A 20,024-nucleotide genomic window follows, 5' to 3' on the forward strand; every position below is an offset into this window, starting at 1 on the left:
TGTAAAAAGAGAACTAAAAGCTGTTTATTTTGGTGTGCAATTTTGAAATCCACCTATATGAGGAATCTTCAAAAATTCATGGAAAATGCATATTATGAAAAACTATTCATGGATTCCAAAATATTTTGCACCAAAATAAACTTAACATTTTAGTGCAATTTTCTACAGACATCTAAATAAATTTATTTATTTCAAGGCAGGGTTCGAGAGAGACGTATCTTCTGCGTACTGGTTCACTTCCCACTGGCTACAACAGCTGGGAGCCTGGAACTCCATCCAGGTCTTTCATTTGAGTGGCAGGGCCCAAGTGCTTGGCCATCTCCCACTGCTTTCCCAAGCACATTAGCAGGGAGTTGGAGTGCAAGCAGAGCAGCTGGGACTGGAACTGATGCTTATGGGCATTCTGATACTGCAGGTGGCTGGGCCACACGGCAGCCCCTCTATAGACTTTTTTTTAAGATTTATTTTATTTATTTGAAAGAGTTACACTGAGAGAGAAGGAGAGGCAGAGAGAGAGAAATCGTCCATCCGCTAGTTCGCTATCCAGATGGCCGCAATGGCCTGAGCTGTGCTGATCTGGAGCTAGGAGCTTCTTTGGGGTCTCCAACGTGAGTGCAGGAGCCCAAGGACTTGGGCCATCTTCTGCTTTCCCAGGCCATAGCAGAGAGCTGAATCCAAAGTGGAGCAGCTGGGACTCTAAACAGCGCCCTTATGGGATGCGGGCAGAGGCCCCTGGGTAGGATAATTTTAATTGGTCTGTTGTAGACACAGTCCTATTATTTTGATCACTGTGCCCTCTTGTAGTTTTGGAATTGCGTGTTTTTATAGAGTTGATTACCTGGGCTCACTCTTACGTTTCCTGCCTCAGGGCTGTGTGTGGCAAACCTCACTTGCTGTGTGCCTAAAATGGGAACAACACCTGCCTTGGGTGTCACCTGAAGCCAAATTAGATCATGTATTCAAGCTTAAAATAATGCTTGTCACATAGTCAGCACTTTAGAAAAGATACTGTCCGTCTTCAGTTTTTAGCCAGGTATTTACAAAAGACTCAGTACTGATCATTAATCTATCACTAATCCCCTTTTGATTGTTTCCATGTCTCCCCTGCCTTCCTCAAAAACTTTGTGAAATGTGGGGGAAGAGTAAGTTGAGTTTTAAGGTTCCAATCTTTTTGCAACCATCTTTTACTATTTTGATTCCACTCAATTCCCTTGCCTTTTTTCTTTCCATAATAACTTAAGTGTTACTGTTCACTCACCCAAACAGAATTCCTTGGTTTTTGTACATAAAAGTCTCATTGCTTTACTGCTTCTAGCCCTGTCAGTTTCTTAATGTAAGTCATATATTATTAAGAGCAAAATATAGATCCTTCCACAAGGCATTGCATTCAGAAACCTTTTCTGTCTATCCCTATCCTACCTTTTCAGCTGTGCTTTTAATGTATCTTTATCCTCGGGCAGATAATATCGTGTGCCAGGTTAGATGTGTATTTCCTAATTTCCTGCCACTACCTTTGCTGTATTCTGATTTTGACTGGCTTTTTACCCTTCAGGTCTGGGTTTAGCTACTTTGTGTTCTATTAAGTCTGTCTTCTGCTAGAAATAATTTCTCCCTCTGCTTGGAACTTGAGTAGAGCACCTGTTAGATCACTTTGTTTTATGAGGTTGTGACCTCTCTGAGGAAAGTGACTAGTTTGTATGTTATCCATATTTATAAGCTCTGTCATAGCTTGCACATATTTTAGTTGATAAATGTAATATACTAAGCACTCTGTTAAGTAGCTTAGTACAGTGGTTCTCAACTCTATCTGATCCAGTGTATCCTGTCTATAAATGTGTAGCTGATAGTGTAACTATCTTTATTATGCTCTTTTAGTATCTTGAAATTAAGAAGTACAGAAAACATCTGCCTACACAGAATTTAGAAAAATCAATCTAATGTGCTAGCATTTTACAAAGAGAATTAAACAAAAGGAAACACTTGATAACAGTAGCATCTCATAAGGTCAGTGCTTGGGTATAGTGACACAAGATGATAGGATTTTTGCTAACATCTGTATTTGAGTTCACTGACTGTTAGTTACAATAGACTTAAATATATATTAAGTGGACACTTTCATCAAAGACTTTAAAACCAATATATGACTTAGAAAAGTGTAAAAATACATAATTTTTTGTTGTTTTGCATGCATTGCTTGGTCAGACACTGTGGTACAGTGGGTTAAGTAATTACTCAGGACTCCCACATGCCATATCAGAATTCCTGGTTCAAGTCCCCAAGTCCTGGGTATTCTCTGCTTCTGATCCAGCTTGCAGCTAAGGCTTCTAGGAGGCAGCAGATGATACAGTTCCCGACTCCTGGCCTTTCAGCCCAGTGTAGCTGATCCAGCCCTTGCTGTTGCAGGCCTTTGGGGAGTGAAGAAAGGTGGTGGAAGATATCTGTATCTGTCTCTCCTTCTCTCTTGTCACTACCTTTCAAATAAACCTTTTAATTTTATTTGGCATGCATAAAAACCAACAAAACAAGGCTAAAATAAGAAATTACAAGTGTATTTTTCATTTTAGGGTGCTGCTATATTTTTATGTGTGTTTGTAACTTCCTCACGTATTACCAAGGCTTTTTAAAATATGGGTCTTGGATTAAATAAAAGTTAAAAATAAAAAAAAAATGGGTCTTGGGACAAGTTCTTAATTTTGTCTGACCTGCATATAGCGAGTTTTTATTTAAACTGGTTTAAAATCAACTTTCTATCTTGATTATTGAAATTTGGTGGCTTATTTTAAAACATTTTACACACAAAATTCAAGTTTTGGAAGATAAAACTATAATGCATAACAATTACATGTGTCTATTCATGTATACAAACAAATGTGGAGATAATGAAATCTCAGCTTGTTTTGAATTTGGCAATATGTGCATGTATTTTAACTTTTTTTCTTTATTAATTTGAGAGAAGGGGAGAGAGACAGTGCTTCCCAACTACTGGCTTATTCTCCAAATGGCCACAGTAGCTGGCACTGGTTCAGGCCAATGCCAGGAGCTAGAAGCTCAGTTCAGCTCTCTCAAGTGGGTGGCAGGGACTCAACTACTTGAGGCATCTCCTGCTGCCTCTCAGAGTGCACATTAGTAGGAAATTGGTTTTGGAAATAGAGCCAGGACTTGAAACCAGGCACTCCAATAAGGAATGCCTGGCCAAATGCTGGTCCTGTGCGTGTAGTTAAGCAGTGAATATATTTAGCATAGAAATTAAACAGTATCAAATCTATAATATAAGGAATTAACTACGTGTTACTACTAGTCACTTCATTTTTCTCTAACATTTTGGTATGAAATTTAGATCTCTCTTTACTCCCTTTAGCTGAAGGTCGTTTTGCTTCTTTGGACTGCTAATGATTTGGCGAGCTGGCAGTAGAAGTATCTACAAGGGTATAGTTAATACTGTGTATATAAAAGTCAGCAAAAGACATTTGAGACTTGCCTTCAAGATAGTCTTGAAACCTGTTACCAGAGTTGATAAGTCTGTTCTGTTGCAACATGGATTTCTTTAATGTGAACTGATCCATGTACTCCCAGTAAATATAGAAATGATGGCAGTATAAAGTGAAAGTAGTGGTGGCTCATAGACAATTTTCTCTACAGTGTTAATACATGAACTGAAGTGGGGAAGGAACTTTGAAAGAGGAAAGTTTGGTAATATTTGAAGACCTTTGAAAAACCTACAAATCTCACAAAAATTATTGTTAAAAACATAATTTGATGTAAGAAAATGCCACTCTACAGTAGGCTTTTATATCACTATACTTGTTACTATTGGATGCACTCCTGTGTTTGTAAAGAAAGAAGATGACAAAAAAGGTCTTATCTAAGATTATATTTTTAATTTTGATGAAGTTGATCTAGTCTAGTATATTTAAGGGTTTGTCTTGAATTATATTGTGCTATTCTGCAGCTTTTATAAATTTTACTAGGTCTCAAAGAAATTGTATCTTTTCAATAATAATGAGCATCAAGGTTTGATAAATAAGAAAGTAAAGTGAACTAAAAGGACGCATCTGAGCACCTTTAGCTTTGAATGCTGTGATGTTCTAATTGACTATTCTAAATTGGGTGTAACTTGATGTAGATTTATTTTGGAGCATTCTGAGCATCAAAAATTTCTAAATGGGCATAATGAAATAGAGTCTGAAGCCAGGAGCTTCTTCCAGATCTCCCACTTGGGTACAGGGGCCCAAGGACGTGGGCCAACTTCTGCTGCCTTCCCAGTTGCATTACCAGGTACCTGGATCAGAAGTGGAGCATTTGGGACTTCAACCAGTGCTCATATGAATGCTGGTGTCACAGGCATTAATCCACTCTGCAACAGTGCTGGTCCTTCATTTGACTGTTTAATAACACCTCAAATTTGAGTTTTCTTTCAATACATAGCAACCACTATATATACATAAAATGCTTATTTGTTAATAAGCTTATCCAGCAGATAATGTATGTGCTTAGGTCCTGTTTTTCAAAAGATGATTGCGTCTCTGATACGTTAATAAGTTTATAACACTCTCACAGATTCAACTGGAATTGTATGAGGTTTTCAGTGACTTATTTCCAAGTTCCTTTGAGATAGTGTTCGGGATGAAAGCTATTAAGGATTTTTTTTTAAACAAGGGGAACAACTTTGGTATTAAGGAAACTTTGTTCTAATTTCTCACTACTATAAAGTCTCTTATGTGGAAGATGGATGTGCATTTATTGCTTCATGTGTAACACCAGTTTTTCTGGATAAATATTAATGCAGGTTTCCCTTCTTATTTATGTAAATTTCATGTAACTGGTGCCTGAGGGTGAAAAACTAACTGGAGACAGTTTCTTTGTGTCCCTCTAACTTGCTTTTAGAATAATGATGACATAAGAATTTTGTTACAAATAATTATATGCAGTCATATCAATAGAATTGTGAATGTCTTTGGATCATATTGTAATAAATTCTGTATCTTTCTAGGGCTATTGTTTCTTTTGTACTTTCTCTTGATTAATGCTTTAAACTCTTGACAAATATTGCTATATTTATGTCATGTAGGTGTAGTTTACTATTTGGTACGGCTAATGATTTTCTGTGTAAAATCAGTTTCAGAATTGAATCATCTGTCTGCATTTACTATGCTTACCTGAATTTTAAGGTATCATTTGGGAACTAGTATCATTGTATGCATCACAGATTGCCTTTTCTATAAAGTTTATAAGCTAGTAGACTCCCATTTTCTAGTAAAAGTTGGTCTAAAATCTAAATTTGCTTTTTTGTAAAAAATGTATGAATGCAGTAAAATTACTGAAAAATTCACTAACGCTTGTGCAGCCAAAATCATGCTACACAAGTATGTCAGCTGATAGGCGTGGCATCTTAACTGCTGGGTATGGAGAGAGTTGGTTTCTGAAGAAATTTCTTATGCCATTTTATTTGTTAGAATAATTTTGTGAATATTTGGAAAAGGGGTAGAGTCAATAATGAAGAAATGGGAGGTTTTTTTTCTAATGTACAATATTTCACTTTCAGTGTCTTGTTTGCATCTCAGTTTCCTGATAGATTTCTGTTTTGATTTTCTGCTGACAGGTCACATTTAGGGCAGGCAAAACATAAGGGATATAGCCCTCCTGAGAGTAGAAAATCTAATTCTAAGGCACCCAAAGTGCAGTCTAATACTACTACTGAGCTGTCAAGGGGACACCTTTCTAAAAGGTAAATGTTCACATTGCTTATACATTTTCAAGGCAGAATTATTTACATTTGAATCATTGCATACTATTAAAACCAGTTTATTCCAAAATGTTATATGATACATGTTTTCATTATAGTTATAATGTTTAGGATTAATATTTTATCACTTTAGTCGTGATATTGGTGTACTATGCCATGGCCAATGAATTTTTTGTTTACCCTGAAAAGTGAGATTTTTCCTTGTTTAGAGAGCTATAAGATTCCTCCATTTGTTAATAAGCCATTATAGGCACCTAAAATTTCATTTAACCTTTTTCTTTAGTTTTTAGTGTCAGACCCATAGTTCAGGTCAGTGATTCTTAGGATCTAATTGGTAGGAATCTTTGGAAATGAATATAACTGTGAGTATTGGTTAGTAATACAAGATAAAAAATTTCTGACCTTTCCTTTTGAAAGTACATACATTATTGCTTATTCTAAGCTTTGACAAAGCAATTGCGTTTGTGAATAAAATACTACATTTTAGTTTCTACTGTATGATTTAGTTTTGCTTTATTTGTTGCATGATAGGAGTTTGTCAGTAATCTTTGGAGTAAAGAATGCTCTTCTAAAACCACCGAGTCACATCTACCTTTCCCCCCATCTTTTCAGTTTTGAGCCATTTGAAAACCTGTCTTTCTTGGATACTGTATTGATCAGGAAAATGTTTGCATTCTTTTTCAAGCACTTATTTCCAAAGATTTGAGAAGTTAGGAAATACGTTAGTTCTGTGTGACAGATTTACTGATGACGGGCTGCGTTAACTCTTTTCTTATCTAACCTCGTAGAAGCTGCAGTTCATCATCTGCTGTCATAGTTCCACAACCAGAGGATCCAGAGAGAGCCAATACTTCAGAAAGGCAGAAAACGGGGCAAGTGCCTAAGAAAGACAATTCTCGAGGAGTGAAACGCAGCGCTAGTCCAGACTACAACAGGACCAATTCTCCTAGCTCTGCGAAAAAACCCAAAGCACTTCAGCATACTGAATCTCCATCAGAAACGAAGAAGCCACATAGTAAGTCAAAGAAGAGACATTTAGACCAGGAGCAACAGCTGAAATCTGCACAATTGCCGTCAACAAGCAAGGCTCACACCAGAAAGAGTGGGGCCACTGGTAGTTCACGGAGTCAGAAAAGAAAGAGGACAGAAAGTTCTTGTGTAAAGAGTGCTTCTGGGTCCGAATCAACTGGTGCCGAAGAGAGATCTGCAAAACCTACCAAGCTGGCTTCAAAATCAGCCGCCTCAGCCAAAGCTGGGTGTAGCACCATCACCGATTCTTCTTCTGCTGCCTCTACTTCCTCCTCATCTTCTGCTGTTGCCTCCGTCTCCTCCACTGTACCACCAGGAGCCAGGGTGAAACAAGGAAAAGACCAGAACAAGGCCAGGCGTTCCCGTTCAGCATCCAGTCCCAGTCCCAGAAGAAGTAGCAGGGAAAAGGAACAGAGTAAAACTGGTGGCTCTTCAAAATTTGATTGGGCTGCTCGTTTCAGCCCGAAAGTTAGCCTTCCTAAAACAAAACTGTCTCTTCCAGGGTCTTCTAAGTCAGAGACATCAAAACCTGGACCTTCTGGATTACAGGCCAAATTAGCAAGTAAGTTGATAGAGAAATCTTTTTCTCCGATTAAAATTTTCCTTGGTTGGACATCAGTGATGATGCTTTCCAGTAGATTTTCCCCGCCCCACGTCTGAAGCAGTCTTAGAGTCATTACTTGTGTCTGTGTGTAATAGTACCTAACAACTGAAACTACAGTTAGTTTCGTGGAGATTGATAAGGAATATTGCCTTCCTACCTTTTTTTAATGTTTATTTTATTTATTTGAAAGACTTTGTTCTATTTGTCCTTTTTACATTTCTCCAAATATAGCAGAACAATGAAGCAGGTAACTACACTTTTTAAAAGTACTCAATTTTTGTAAAGTTTTTTTTTAATAATTTATTTGAAAGGCAGAGTTACAGAGAGGCAGAGGCAGAGAGGGAGAGGTCTTCCATCCTCTGATTCCACAGATGCCTGCAATGGGTGGAGCTTCGCTGATCCGAACTGGATCAGAGTGGAGCAGCCAGGACTTGACCTGGCGCCTGTATGGATGCCGGCGCTGGAAGCAGTGGCCTTATCCACTACTCCACAGGACTGGCCCTATTTTGTAAAGTTTAGTCAGGTTTCTCGTTTCTGAAAATCTTTTCCCTTTTTGAGGTCTCAAAAGATTCTGGTTTCATATCTACATTCTGAGGGCCTAGAACCTTTTCTTGGTTGTTGGAAGGCTTTATACTAGCATCCTTGTCAAAGTTTAGCTAATGTTGAATCAGAGCAGTTAGTGCTGTTTAATTTAACCCTATAGCCCAGAACCTTTGGTTGATTAAATATTAGCCACACTTTGACAAGAATACTAGTAGGCGCTATATTAAATGACATTTATCCTCTATCAGGGTTACTGTAAAGATAACATCTTCTTGTTTGTGCAATCTTTGTTCTACTTTTTTTTTTTTTTTTTTTTTTGGACAGGCAGATTTAGACAGAGGGAAAAGTCTTCCTTTTCCGTTGGTTCATCCCCCAAATGGTTGCTACAGCTGGCGCCCTGCGTCGATCCAAAGCCAGGAGCCAGGTGCTTCCTCCTGGTCTCCCATGTGGGTGCAGGGCCCAAGGACCTGGGCCATCCTCTACTGCCTAGAACCCAGGGTGCCGGCACCACAGGCGGAGGATTAACCAAGTGAGCCTCGGCACCGGCCTGTTCTACTTGTTAGTTTAATTATGCAACACACATGTATAAAATCTTACAAGATTAAAGGTATAAATGATGAAATAAGATTAGCTATATCAATAAAATAAACATTAAAAGGAGATAAGACATTTGATACAGTGATTAAGATGCCATTAGAGAGAGGCCTGTGCTGTGGCGTTTTGGGTAAAGCCACCACCTGCAGTGTTGGCATCTCATATGTGTGCCAGTTTGAGCCTTGGCTGCTCCACTTCTGATCCAGTTCCCTGTTGGTGTGCCTGGGAAAGTAGCAGAGGATGACTGCAGTCCTTGGGCCCCTGTGTGCATGTGGGAGTCCTGGAGGAAGCTGATTCCTAGCTTCAGATCAGCCCAGCTCCAGCTGTTGCAGCCATTTGGGGGGTGAACCTGCAGATGGAAAGACCTCTCCTCTCTCTGTCTGCCTCTCAAATAAAGAAATCTTGAGGGGGAAAAAAAAAAAAGCCACTAGAGAGGCTGGTGTGGCACAGCGTGTTAAGGTGCTGCCTACAAAGCAGGCATCCTGTATCTGAGCACTGGTTCTAGTCTTGGCTGCTGTGCTTCCAATACAGCTCCCTGCTAATGTGCCTAGGAAAGCAGCAGAAGTTGGCCTATATGCCTGGACTCCTGCCAACCATGTTGGAGACCAGGACAGGATTCCTGGCTCCTGGTTTCAGCCTGACCCAGCCCCATTTTGCAGCCATGCAGAGAGTGAACCAGCTGATGGAAGATCTCTTTCTGTCTCTCCCTTTCTGTTACTCTCTTTCAAGTAAACGTAGTAAGTCTTTAAGAAAAAAAAATCGCCGGCACCGTGGCTCACTAGGCTAATCCTCTACCTTGCAGCGCCAGCACACCGGGTTCTAGTCCCGGTCGGGGCGCCGGATTCTGTCCCGGTTGCCCCTCTTCCAGGCCAGCTCTCTGCTGTGGCCCGGGAGTGCAGTGGAGGATGGCCCAAGTGCTTGGGCCCTTCCCTGGCTCCCGGCTTCGGCTCAGCGCGGTGCGCCAGTCGCAACATGCCGGCCACGGTGGCCATTGGAGGGTGAACCAATGGCAAAGGAAGTCCTTTCTTTCTGTGTCTCTCTCACTGTCCACTCTGCCTGTCCAAAAAAAAAAAAAAAAAGTCATTACTGTCGGGCCTAAGTCCCACCTCCATCCTCCATTCCCATTCCAGCTTCCAGGTAGGTGGCATATATTGGCTTAGGTAGTTGTCCCTGCCATTCATGTGAGAGACCTGGTTTGAGTTCCAGGCTCCTGTGTTTGGCCTGTCCTGCTGTTGCAGTGCATTGTAGTCATCTCTGTCTCACTGTTTTTCTCTCTCTCTCTTTATTTATTTATTTTTTAGGTATCTGTTATTAGTTATCTGGTTTGTTCTGCTGAAGCTTTCTTTTTTTAAAGATTTATTTATTTGAAAGACAGAGTTGCAGAGAGACAGAGAAAGGTCTTCGATCTGCTGGTTCACTCCCTAAATGGCCACAATGGCTAGAGCTGAGCGGATCTGAATCCAGGAGCTTCTTCCAGGTCTTCCACATGGGTGCAGAGGCCAAGCACTTGGGCCATCTTCCACTGCTTTCTTAGTCCATTAGCAGGAAGCTGGATCAGAAGTGGAGCAGCTGGGACTCAAACGGGTGCCCATGTAGGATGTCGGCACTGCATGTGGCAGCTCTACCCACTATGCCACAGCTCAGCCCCACCAAAGCTTTCTTGGCCAGTTGGAGTAATTCTGTCATTTTTTAGTTCCTTCTTCACCTTCTTTTAAGTGAGGTGGAGGCACCAGTGCGTGTGTATATGCGTGTGTTGGGTTCATTATAGGAGCTGTGTAATCTCTGTGGCCAGTTGAGTTTACAGCCAGTTTTGTGGGATTTGGACATCTCCTTTCTGCCCTCTAACTTTCCTGTCTTGATGAATACATCTGTTTCAGCTCTTATTTCTAGAAATTCCAAGACTAAGTGTTACTAGTGTTATGTACTGCACTTGAGTGTTGTAGTCTTGACTCTTCTCAGAAATTAGTTTTCTTACAGCATCTATTTTTTTTTTAAAGATTTATTGATTTATTGAAAGCTGGGGGGAAAGAGAGAGAGAGAGAGGGAGGGAGGGAGAGGGAGGGGTAGGTAGTTAAGTAGATCTTCCATCCGCTGGTTCACTCCCCAGTAAGCCACAATGACCAGAGCTGCACTGATCGAGACCAGGAGCCAGAAGCTTCTCCCTGGGTCTCACACGGGTGCAGGGGCCTAAGGACCTGGGCCATCTTCCACTGCTTTCCCAGGCTATAGCAGAGAGCTGGATTAGAAATGGAGCAGCTGGGACTCCAGCCTGCGCCCATATGGGATGCCAGCAATGCCGGCTTTACCTGCTACGCAACAGCACACCGGCCCCTTTACAGAATCTATTAATACAATTTCTTTTTAAAGATTTATTTATTTGAGAGTCAGAGTTACACAGAGAGAGGAGAGGCATGGAGAGAGAAAGAGGTCTTACATACGATGGTTCACTCCCCAGTTGGCCACAATGGCCGGAACTGTGCCAATCAGGAGCCAGGAGCTTCTTCCAGGTCCCCACGTGGGTGCAGGGGCCCAAGGACTTGAGCCATCTTCTACTGCTTTCCCAGACCATAACAGAGAGCTGGAACGGAAGTGGAGCAGCAGGGTCTTGAACCAGCGCTCATATGGGATGCTGGCGCTTCAGACCAGGGTGTTAACCCACTGCGCCACAGCGCCGGCCCCTATTAATACAATCTAAAAACAAACAAACCAACAAACAAACAAAAAAAAAAAACAAAAAAAAAACTTGACTGTATCAGTGGCCAACCAGTGGAGTTGCCCTGGCTGGGAAGGAGGAACCGGTGTCACGATGAAACTATTCAAATAATTGTTAAACCTGCTCTACACCTGGTCCAAAAGGTTTTAGTATCTTAAAACTCAATTTTTGTAATTTTTTTCTGTACTTGGCACAAAATATATGCACTGTCGTCACTGTAATATCCCTTTTTCCAATTTTATTGCCACTACCTTAAGTATAATCTCTAATTATTGTCTAAGCTGTTGAAACTAAGCTGTTGAAACCATAGAAGGGAATCAGCATCTATTTGACACCTATTAAGTGCCAGGTATTTTACATACACAGTTACATTTACTTAAAATAATGATGCTTTTAGGATGGTTTAAGGAAATTGACTCAAGTGGAATAATTTCTGGGTAACATCACTCTTAGTAGCAGTGTTAGAATTTGAAGATGGGGTTATATCTGACTTTGAAGTCTTCTTTCTTCACTATGCATTTATTTTGCACCTGTTTTAGTTATTGTTGTAACATTATGGGATCATTTGAAGATACTAAGAGCCTTGAGGAAATGATCCTTTTTGGGTACTTTTGATTTTTTTTTTTTTTCATATATTTATTTGAAAGGCTGAGTTAGAGGGAGAGAGAGAAAGCACTTCCATCTGCTACTTCACTCCCCAAATGGGCCAGGCTGAAACCAGAAGCCTGGAAGTCCATCTGGGTCTTCCAAGTGGTTGGCACATGGCCACCTGCTGTTTTCCCAGGTGCATTAGCAGGGAGCTGGATTGAAACTGGAATGACCAGGATAGGAACTGGCACTCCTGCCAGCATTACAAGTGTTGGCTTTTTGGTGGCTTAAAACAGCTACACCATAATGTCAGCTCTATATTGATTAATCTTTTTTTTTACTTATTTAAGATTTTTAAAATTTATTTATTTGAATGGTAGAGGTATAGAGAGGCAGAGGCAGAGAGAGAGGTCTTCTATCTGCTGGTTCACTCCTCAGATGGCCCCAGTGGCCGGAGCTGCGCCAATCTGAAGCCAGGAGCTTTTTCCTGATTTCTCATGGGGGTACAGTGGCCCAAGGACTTGGAACATCTTTCACTGCTTTCCCAGGCCATAGCAGAGAGCTGGATCAGAAGTGGAGCCACCGGTATTCTAACCTGCACCCATATGAGATGCTGGCACTGCAGGTGGCTGCTTTACCCGCTATGCCATACTGCTGGCCCCCGATTAATCTTTAAGAATGAAAAGTATGTGAGCTCACAGCTTCATATCCTATCTTTTTCAAAAGTGAGGACACTTTCAACAAATAATAGCTAATGTTTACTGTGGTTTTGTTTATTTTTTTAAAGATTTATTCATTTATTTGAAAGTCAGAGTTAGGCAGAGAGAGAGATGTCTTCCATTGGTTGGTTCACTCCCCAGTTGGCCGCAGTGGGCGTAGTTGCGCCAGTTAGAAGCCAGGAGCTCAGCTTCTGCTTTCCCAGGCCATAGCAGAGAGCTGGATTGGAATTGGAGCAGCTGAGATTTGAACTGGCGCCCATATGGGATGCTGGCACTGCAAGTGGTGGCTTTACCTGCTATTCCACAGTGCAGCCCCTATTTACTGTCGTTTTAAATGTCTGACAATTGTTATAAATAGTTCATGGATTATCTTATTTGCTCCCCATCAGTCCTTTGTGTCAAGTGTCATTCCTGATTTATAGATAGGAAAGCTCATGGAACTAAGGACTAACAGAGCTGAGAGTCTAAAGTAGGCCATCCAGAAGTTGGTCTTGAAATTGTCAGCAGATTGGGTTAGCCGAATCTGGGAAGAATTCTTGAAGTGCATTTTAGGCATGAGTTAATAGATCACGTCAGCAAAGAGTTTATGTAGGAATCAGTAGAATTGGTAGGTGAGTGTTAACTCAGGATATGGAAGCAAATTTTTGTTTTTGATGATAATACCTGGGTGTCAAGGAATAGTGTTTTGGAGTGAATCTTTAATACAGAGCTAAAAATCCTGGATCTGAATCCCACTTCAGCCATTTTAGCAGCTGGCTGTGAGAAAGTTTTGTAATTTTTTTTCTTTTTAATGACCATAGAAGGTATTTGAGGAATAAATGAATATATCCAGTGACTTAGCATAGTGCTTTGTACATAGACATCATAGAAATTTAGGATGCTTGAGAGAAGTTTGAGTATCTTAAGGCAGAAAACATTGAAAATAATGTTTTGAGAATGAAGGACTAAGTCCTGGCTGTTGATCGATTGTTTTAAGGTATTTATTAGATTTGGAAGACCCAGATTGAATGTTCCGTTATCATCTATTTTATGAGTTTAGGAAGCTAATTTAAATATAGTTAACCATACCAGCCTGATTCCTAATCAATATTGAATGCAGAATATTATAAAGCATAGATGAAAGAATGCATATGAAAACAGCTTTGTAAAATTAGGGTATCATATAATCCACCGGCTTGTAATGGTGTATTTGGAGTTGTGGTCATGTATTTTACTGGCTTTTGTAGGTATGAGGGTGTTTCTTGTTCTTGTTGTTTTAATGTGCACCCAGTGGGCACAATTAGTGTCAATAAATAGAAGTTGACAGGAAGATTTCAAACTAGTATTTAGTCTCAGGAGGAGAAAAAAAATACTGTTTTAGAGAATTGGCTGCTGTGTGTGACTAAAAAAATTTAAAAAAAAAAAAAGATGGCTGGCGCCACAGCTCAGTAGGCCAATCCTCCGGTCTAGTTCCAGTCGGGGCGCCGGATTCTGTCCCGGTTGCTCCTCTTCCAGGCCAGTTCTCTGCTGTGGCCCGGGAGTGCAGTGGAGGATGGCCCAGGCCCTTGGGCCCTGCACCTGCATGGGAAACCAGGAGGAAGCATCTCCTGAGGGGTGAACCAGTGGAAAAAAGAAGACCTTTCTCTCTGTCTCTCTCACTGTCTAACTCTGCCTGTCAAAAAAAAAAAAAAAAAAAAAAAAAAAAAAAAAAAAAAAAAAGTTCAAGTGGGAATACATTATTTTCTGCCTAGATTTCCTTTGTTCTTTCAGCTTGTAGGAATCAGTGAACCTGTTAATTTGGTTATGCTATATTTCCTGACATAAAGGCTCATCCTAAGAGATGATTGGTTTTTAGAAAACCTCACGATAAAGGAAACTCTTGAAGTTGTAGGAATAATAGTATTTTTCAAGATGGTTTGTGAAAAAATTGCTATTACCAAGAAGATTCAGGATATTCACTCACATTGAAAGCTGTGGAAAGTCTTCTGTTTCGCACAATATCTTACAACTTTATAGAGCATTTGTTACTACCTCTGACACAGCAGTGGTCCCCAGAACACACCTTCAGTAGGAGACCTTTGTCAGTGTGCTGCTTTGGCGGCTGTTGATGCACTGATGAACAGATTCTGTGTGAGAGACTGGCGGAGAGCTGCTGGAGCAGCTACCTTGTGATGGGCTCCTTGTTAGTTGCCAGTTATAACTCATCAAAATAACTCTGGGACAGAGGTTACCCCATAGTGCGTGGTAGAGATCTTGAGTACCCCCAGAAAGAATAATTTTGACAAGTTTTAATGTGCCTTAGGAAATCATTAAAGCTATGTGGTGTTTAACCTATGTAAAGACGTTTTTTGCAAATTTATATGGCATAAATATAAAACTAGAAAGTTAATATGATATGGATGGTTTTAAAAATTTTTATAGTATATCAGTAACACTAATTTTAAAATTTGCCTTTAAAATATATTTTGCCAAGCTACTTGTTTAAAAGTAAGCTAACTTTAAAAAAAAAAAAATGATTTCTAAATGCCTTAGCAATAAATGATGGCATAGAATTATAATGTGTAGTTGGTGATCAAAGTTTGAGTAATTATGGGACTTAACTAATAGAAAAACTTAAAGATATTATATTTCCAGGCTAATATGTTTGTAGATCTACTTTACTCTCCATTATTTAAAGTGGACATCATGTGCCCAGTATTAATAACAGTCAGCAGTAGTTACCAGCTTATTTCCATCTTAGGTTTCACACTCTTCTGGTGACTTGCATGCAGCCTGTGGCCATTATTAGAACTAGACAAGAATCAGGCAGATGCTGAATTCTGGGAAGGTAATTCTGCTTTGATGAGGTCGCTTTCTTTCAGTAGGGAGACATGCTACTTTGCGTTCCAGCATGAAGAGAGGAAAGAATGAGTTGAGCAGGAGAGAAAATTTAAGGAAATTTAGGACTCTTGCTTTCCGCTGTTAGTGCCTCATAGGATCATTCCCACTGAGTTGAAGGTTGGATTATTTTTAAACCCTGTGCAGTATTGAATGGGACCTTAAAAGGCTTGAGTATCAAGAGTTTTCTATATTAAAGCAGCTGTTAAAAAACTTAGCACCGTAGAGGAGGTTAATAGTTGCAGTATGTCACAGCTTTAAAAAATTACCGGCAGAGTCCTAATATTGCTGAGACTTAAAAAAACAAAAATCACTAAATTAGAGAAAATGAGTTGTCAGGTTTTTTTGTTTCTGTTTTTGAAAGAACATTAAAAGGAAGCAAGTGTCATTTTCTTCTATTAAGATTGTGCTTTGTTTTCTGTTGTGAGTTACCATGTATGGTATTTTTGATAGCAGGTTATAGTCAGAATGAACTTAGCCAAATTGGATTTTATTAAACATATATTAGTAGGTATAAATTGATCTTTTATATCCTATTGTTGTACTCTGTAATAGTTTGACACTTGTGATTTCAAAATGCTTATTAAAAAATACAGAAAATACAAAATGTTCAAAGAAGAAAAATGCTATATGCCAGGGGTGGGGAGCTTTTTATTCCTGCTAAGGACCTTTTGGATATTTATAACATCATACGTGGACCATACAAAATTATCAACTTAAGATTTATTGGATTTTGAGTCCTACCTGCGGTTGCCTTTCGTGGGCCTGCGCCAGATGTTCCCCAACCCTGCCATATGCCTTGGGCTACCTCTTCTGTGTGTGTGTGTATCCTGCTAGTCTTTCATGTATTCTAAGTTTGAGTAACTGTTCTAATTCAAAGACTTAAAGAATTATATTTGTATTGTTTTCTTGCCACATTGTCCTTTGCCATAGTTGATGACTTTGGTATTTATTTCAGTGTCTAAACTTTGTACTTATATCTACCTTTTTGATTTTTTTCCCCTTAAAGTTTTGATCTTCTATGGAAGGATTTTAACCTTACCTACTCCTTTCACCCACCAAACACATATTGTATATGCTTCAGATTTTCCAAGCACAATCGATAATCAATGTTTATATTACCATATATGTGTAAACATTAATTATGCTGGTCACGCAGAAATGTTTCCTTTCTTACATGTGTTTGTTTTTCCTTAATCTAGGAACTTACCAAATCCATACACCTTACTAGTTGTCTAAATCTTTTCTCAAGCTGTCTGCTTGCATCTGTCTCATCTTTCTGAAGAAGAGAGACCTCTGGATGGTTATTCTCTATGCCTGGTTATACTGTTTCTAGCCTTGAAGTTTTCTTCAATATCTTCAGTTTCCTTTTTCCAGATTCCATATCATCTTTTGTTGCTTTCTAAGCAAAAGTACTTAAAAGATTTCTTTTAAATATTTATTTACTTATTTGAAAGGCAGAGTTAGAGGGAGAGGTAGAGAGAGACAGAAAGAGAATGCTCTACCTGGCTGTGATTGCCGGGGCTGGGCCAAGCAGGAGTCAAAAACTTTATCCGGGTCTCCTACATGGGTGCAGGGGCTCAAGCACTTGGAGCAGGCCACAGCACTGGATTTTTTAAATGCTTAATTTATTTATGTATTTGCTTTTGAATATCTGAAGATCTATCATACCACCATGATGGATTCTTGAATATAGAGTTCTAGGTTGAGAGTTATTTTTTCTTCAGCATTTTGAAGAATTATATATCTGTTTATATAATCTCTTTTTATGGAGGCTTAAATATCTTTACCTTCATTATTTAAAAATGTCATGATATTGTTCATTGCTATACGTTTATTTTCATTCCTTGTTAGAATATCCAGCCATCCTGGCTTCCTTTGTGGTCTTGACCCAAGACTTACACAGTTAACCTTAAAACCAAGAGAGTCCCACCCAGGCAGGCCAGAATTGTTGATCACCCTATTTTTTCTTTGCTCTGTTTCATTTCATTTAATGTGATTATGCTTTTGGATGCTCTTAATCTTTTTGCTAGCCATTTTTGTTTTTTGTTTTTTTATTTTTTATTTATTTATTTTTTTTTAAAAACTGTTCTTTTTTTAAGATTTATTTATTTGAAAGAGTTACACAGAGAGAGGAGAGGCAGAGAGAGAGAGAGAGAGAGAGGTCTTCAATCAGATGGTTCACTCCCCAGATGGCTGCAACAGTTGGAGCTGTGCCGATCCGAAGCCAGGAGCCAGGAGCTTCTTCCGGGTCTCCCACGTGGGTGCAGGGGCCCAAGGACTTGGTCCATCTTCCACTGCTTTCCCAGGCCATAGCAGAGAGCTGAACAGGAAGCGGAGCAGCCGGGTCTCAAACCAGCGCCCATATGGGATTCCGGCGCTTTAGGCCAGGGCGTTAACCCACTGCGCCACCATGCCGGCCCCCATTTTTGTTTTATTTCTGGTAGATTTCTTCAGCTTTATCTTTCAGTCTTTTTGATTTTATTTTTCTTCATGTTTGCTATCTTATTTTTAAGGGGCTATTTTTATAGAATCCTGTATTTGGCTTATGGATACATTTCTTTTCTGAGGACATGAATGGTATTCTTTGCTTTTGCATATTCTCATTTTCTCACACAGGAATAGTAAAATTTTTTTGGCATAGTCAGGTGTGGGTAGGCTCCATATACACATTTAGATGAGGCTAAAATCCTAATGTGTAAGCTCTAAGGATCTCAGTAAATTTTTGAGATGCCATGTTTAGTTATCTGATTGGGTCTATTTACTGATTGTGAGACCTCCTCTATCCTTAGCTTTTATGTTTTTTTTCTTCTGGTAAAATCCCCCAGGGAAAATTCTTTCCAACTTAAAGGCTAAAGAGCTAGGGTTCTCCCACTGTGGAGCCATTTGTACCTGATCCCTTTCCCTCCTTTCATTTTTGGTTATGTTGCATCTATTGGCAACTGTGTACATTGTCTAGAATTTCTGTACTTTATACTTTCTGGCGAATAAAGGCTATGTGATCACTGGATCAGGAGAGCTTTTCAAGTCCAGGAGGGATCTGGTGTTCTGTTTCAGAAACAGCCTATCAGCAAATCCTCAATTTTAACCTTGAAGTTTCCCCAGGTAATCGATATCATTCTTTGTTGCTTAAGTGTGGCTAGTGTTACAGGGCGCAGTGTTGAGTGGCATAATGGGTAAAGCCACTGCCTGAGATGCTGGCTTCCCACAGGGCTGCTGGCTCATATCCAGGCTGCTCCACTTCCAGTCCAGCTCCCTACTAATGGGATGGGAAAAGCAGTGGAAGATGGGCCATGTGGGACATTTAGAAGAAGCTGCCGCCATTGGGGGAGTGAACCAGTGGATAAAAGATCTCTCTCTGTAACTGTTGACTTTCAAATAAATACATAATAATAAATATTTTTTAAAGATATTTTTAAAAGCTTTCGAGTTTGGCTGGCGCTGCGGCTCAATAGGCCAATCCTCTGCCTGCGGCGCCGGCACACGGTTGGGGCGCCGGATTCTGTCCCGGTTGCCCCTCTTCCAGGCCAGCTCTCTGCTGTGGCCAGGGAGTGCAGTGGAGGTCTCACCCGCATAGGAGACCAGGAGAAGCTCCTGGCTCCTGGCTTCGGATCAGCGCCGTGCGCCGGCCACAGTGGCCACTGGGGGGTGAACCAACGGAAAAGGAAGACATTCTCTCTCTCTCTCTCTCTCTCTCTCTCTCTCTCACACACACACACACTCACACACTCACACACTCACACTCTCACACTCTCACACTCTCACACTGTCCACTCTGCCTGTAAAAAAGAAAAAAAAAAATCCAGAAAAACAAAAAATAACTTTCGAGTTCAACATCTTTCCTAATGTGTGGTGCAGAGATTGTCTGAAGTTGAATGAAGTTTTAGATTAAAAGTTGGAAAGCTCATGAAGTTGTATAGAGTCCTTTTGCCACTTTTCTCCTAGACTGTTTAGTGATGCTTTTAAGTAATTTAAAGAGTAAAGAATTTACCTTTTCACAATAAGGCAGTTAAATAGCCCAAAATTAAAGCCTCATGGAAAAAAGCAACTGACCTGGATAAGTATGTAATTGGTTTCTGAAAAAGTTAATAAGATCAATTTAAGATGATATTGTAGCTCTTATGGAAAGATGATTGTTGATTTTTGGAGACATTTTGCTGTTAGAGTTCCGTTTTCAGGTAGAGCTCACTGCCCAATATGTCACCATATATGTTAACCTTATTGGAGAAGGTGCAGATGAATACTGTCACTGTTTATTTATAAAATAGTAATCCCAAATAACATGTAAAGTGTACCTGGTTTGCTTTTCTCCATAATTATACAGTATTCTATAAATTGGAAAATCTAGTAGCCTTCAGTTTAAGTGTATGTTCCTTGTTGATGGGATGGGTGGCATAAAGAAATCAGTTTTTGTTCTCTTAAAGCTTTATTGGCAAGTATTACATAAACTATCTGAAATGGGACAAGGTAAGACAGGGTAATAAATATAGTAAATTTAATAAATTGATGAAATGAATAATGTACAGACAGAAAGGTCTCTTGGCCTTAATTAGTGGACATGGTAGTAGAGAAGAAGAAATACGAACTTTGGGAGAGGTAGGACTGTCACACATAAGACATAGCCCAAGTCAAGGA

At 39.9% G+C, this 20,024-nt stretch overlaps 1 protein-coding gene across 40 annotated transcripts in view; it reads left to right on the plus strand.

The window, feature by feature from the left end:
- Positions 1 to 20,024, plus strand: part of TRIP12 (thyroid hormone receptor interactor 12) — a 150,121-nt gene that overhangs the window by 48,169 nt on the left and 81,928 nt on the right. For 16 of the 40 annotated variants that reach the window (XM_051849049.3, XM_089329771.1, XM_070070086.2 and 13 more), the window contains exons 3-4: positions 5,600 to 5,725; positions 6,532 to 7,334. In XM_051849049.3, the coding sequence (XP_051705009.1) occupies positions 5,600 to 5,725; positions 6,532 to 7,334 (929 nt within the window). The remainder of the gene's footprint in view (positions 1 to 5,599; positions 5,726 to 6,531; positions 7,335 to 20,024) is intronic. The other 24 variants (XM_070070091.2, XM_089329778.1, XM_070070094.2 and 21 more) reach the window with 3 other exon arrangements.

The sequence above is a fragment of the Oryctolagus cuniculus genome, chromosome 3, assembly GCF_051225735.1.
Source record: "Oryctolagus cuniculus isolate XC-2025 breed Fujian yellow rabbit chromosome 3, ASM5122573v1, whole genome shotgun sequence".
NCBI lineage: Eukaryota > Metazoa > Chordata > Mammalia > Lagomorpha > Leporidae > Oryctolagus > Oryctolagus cuniculus.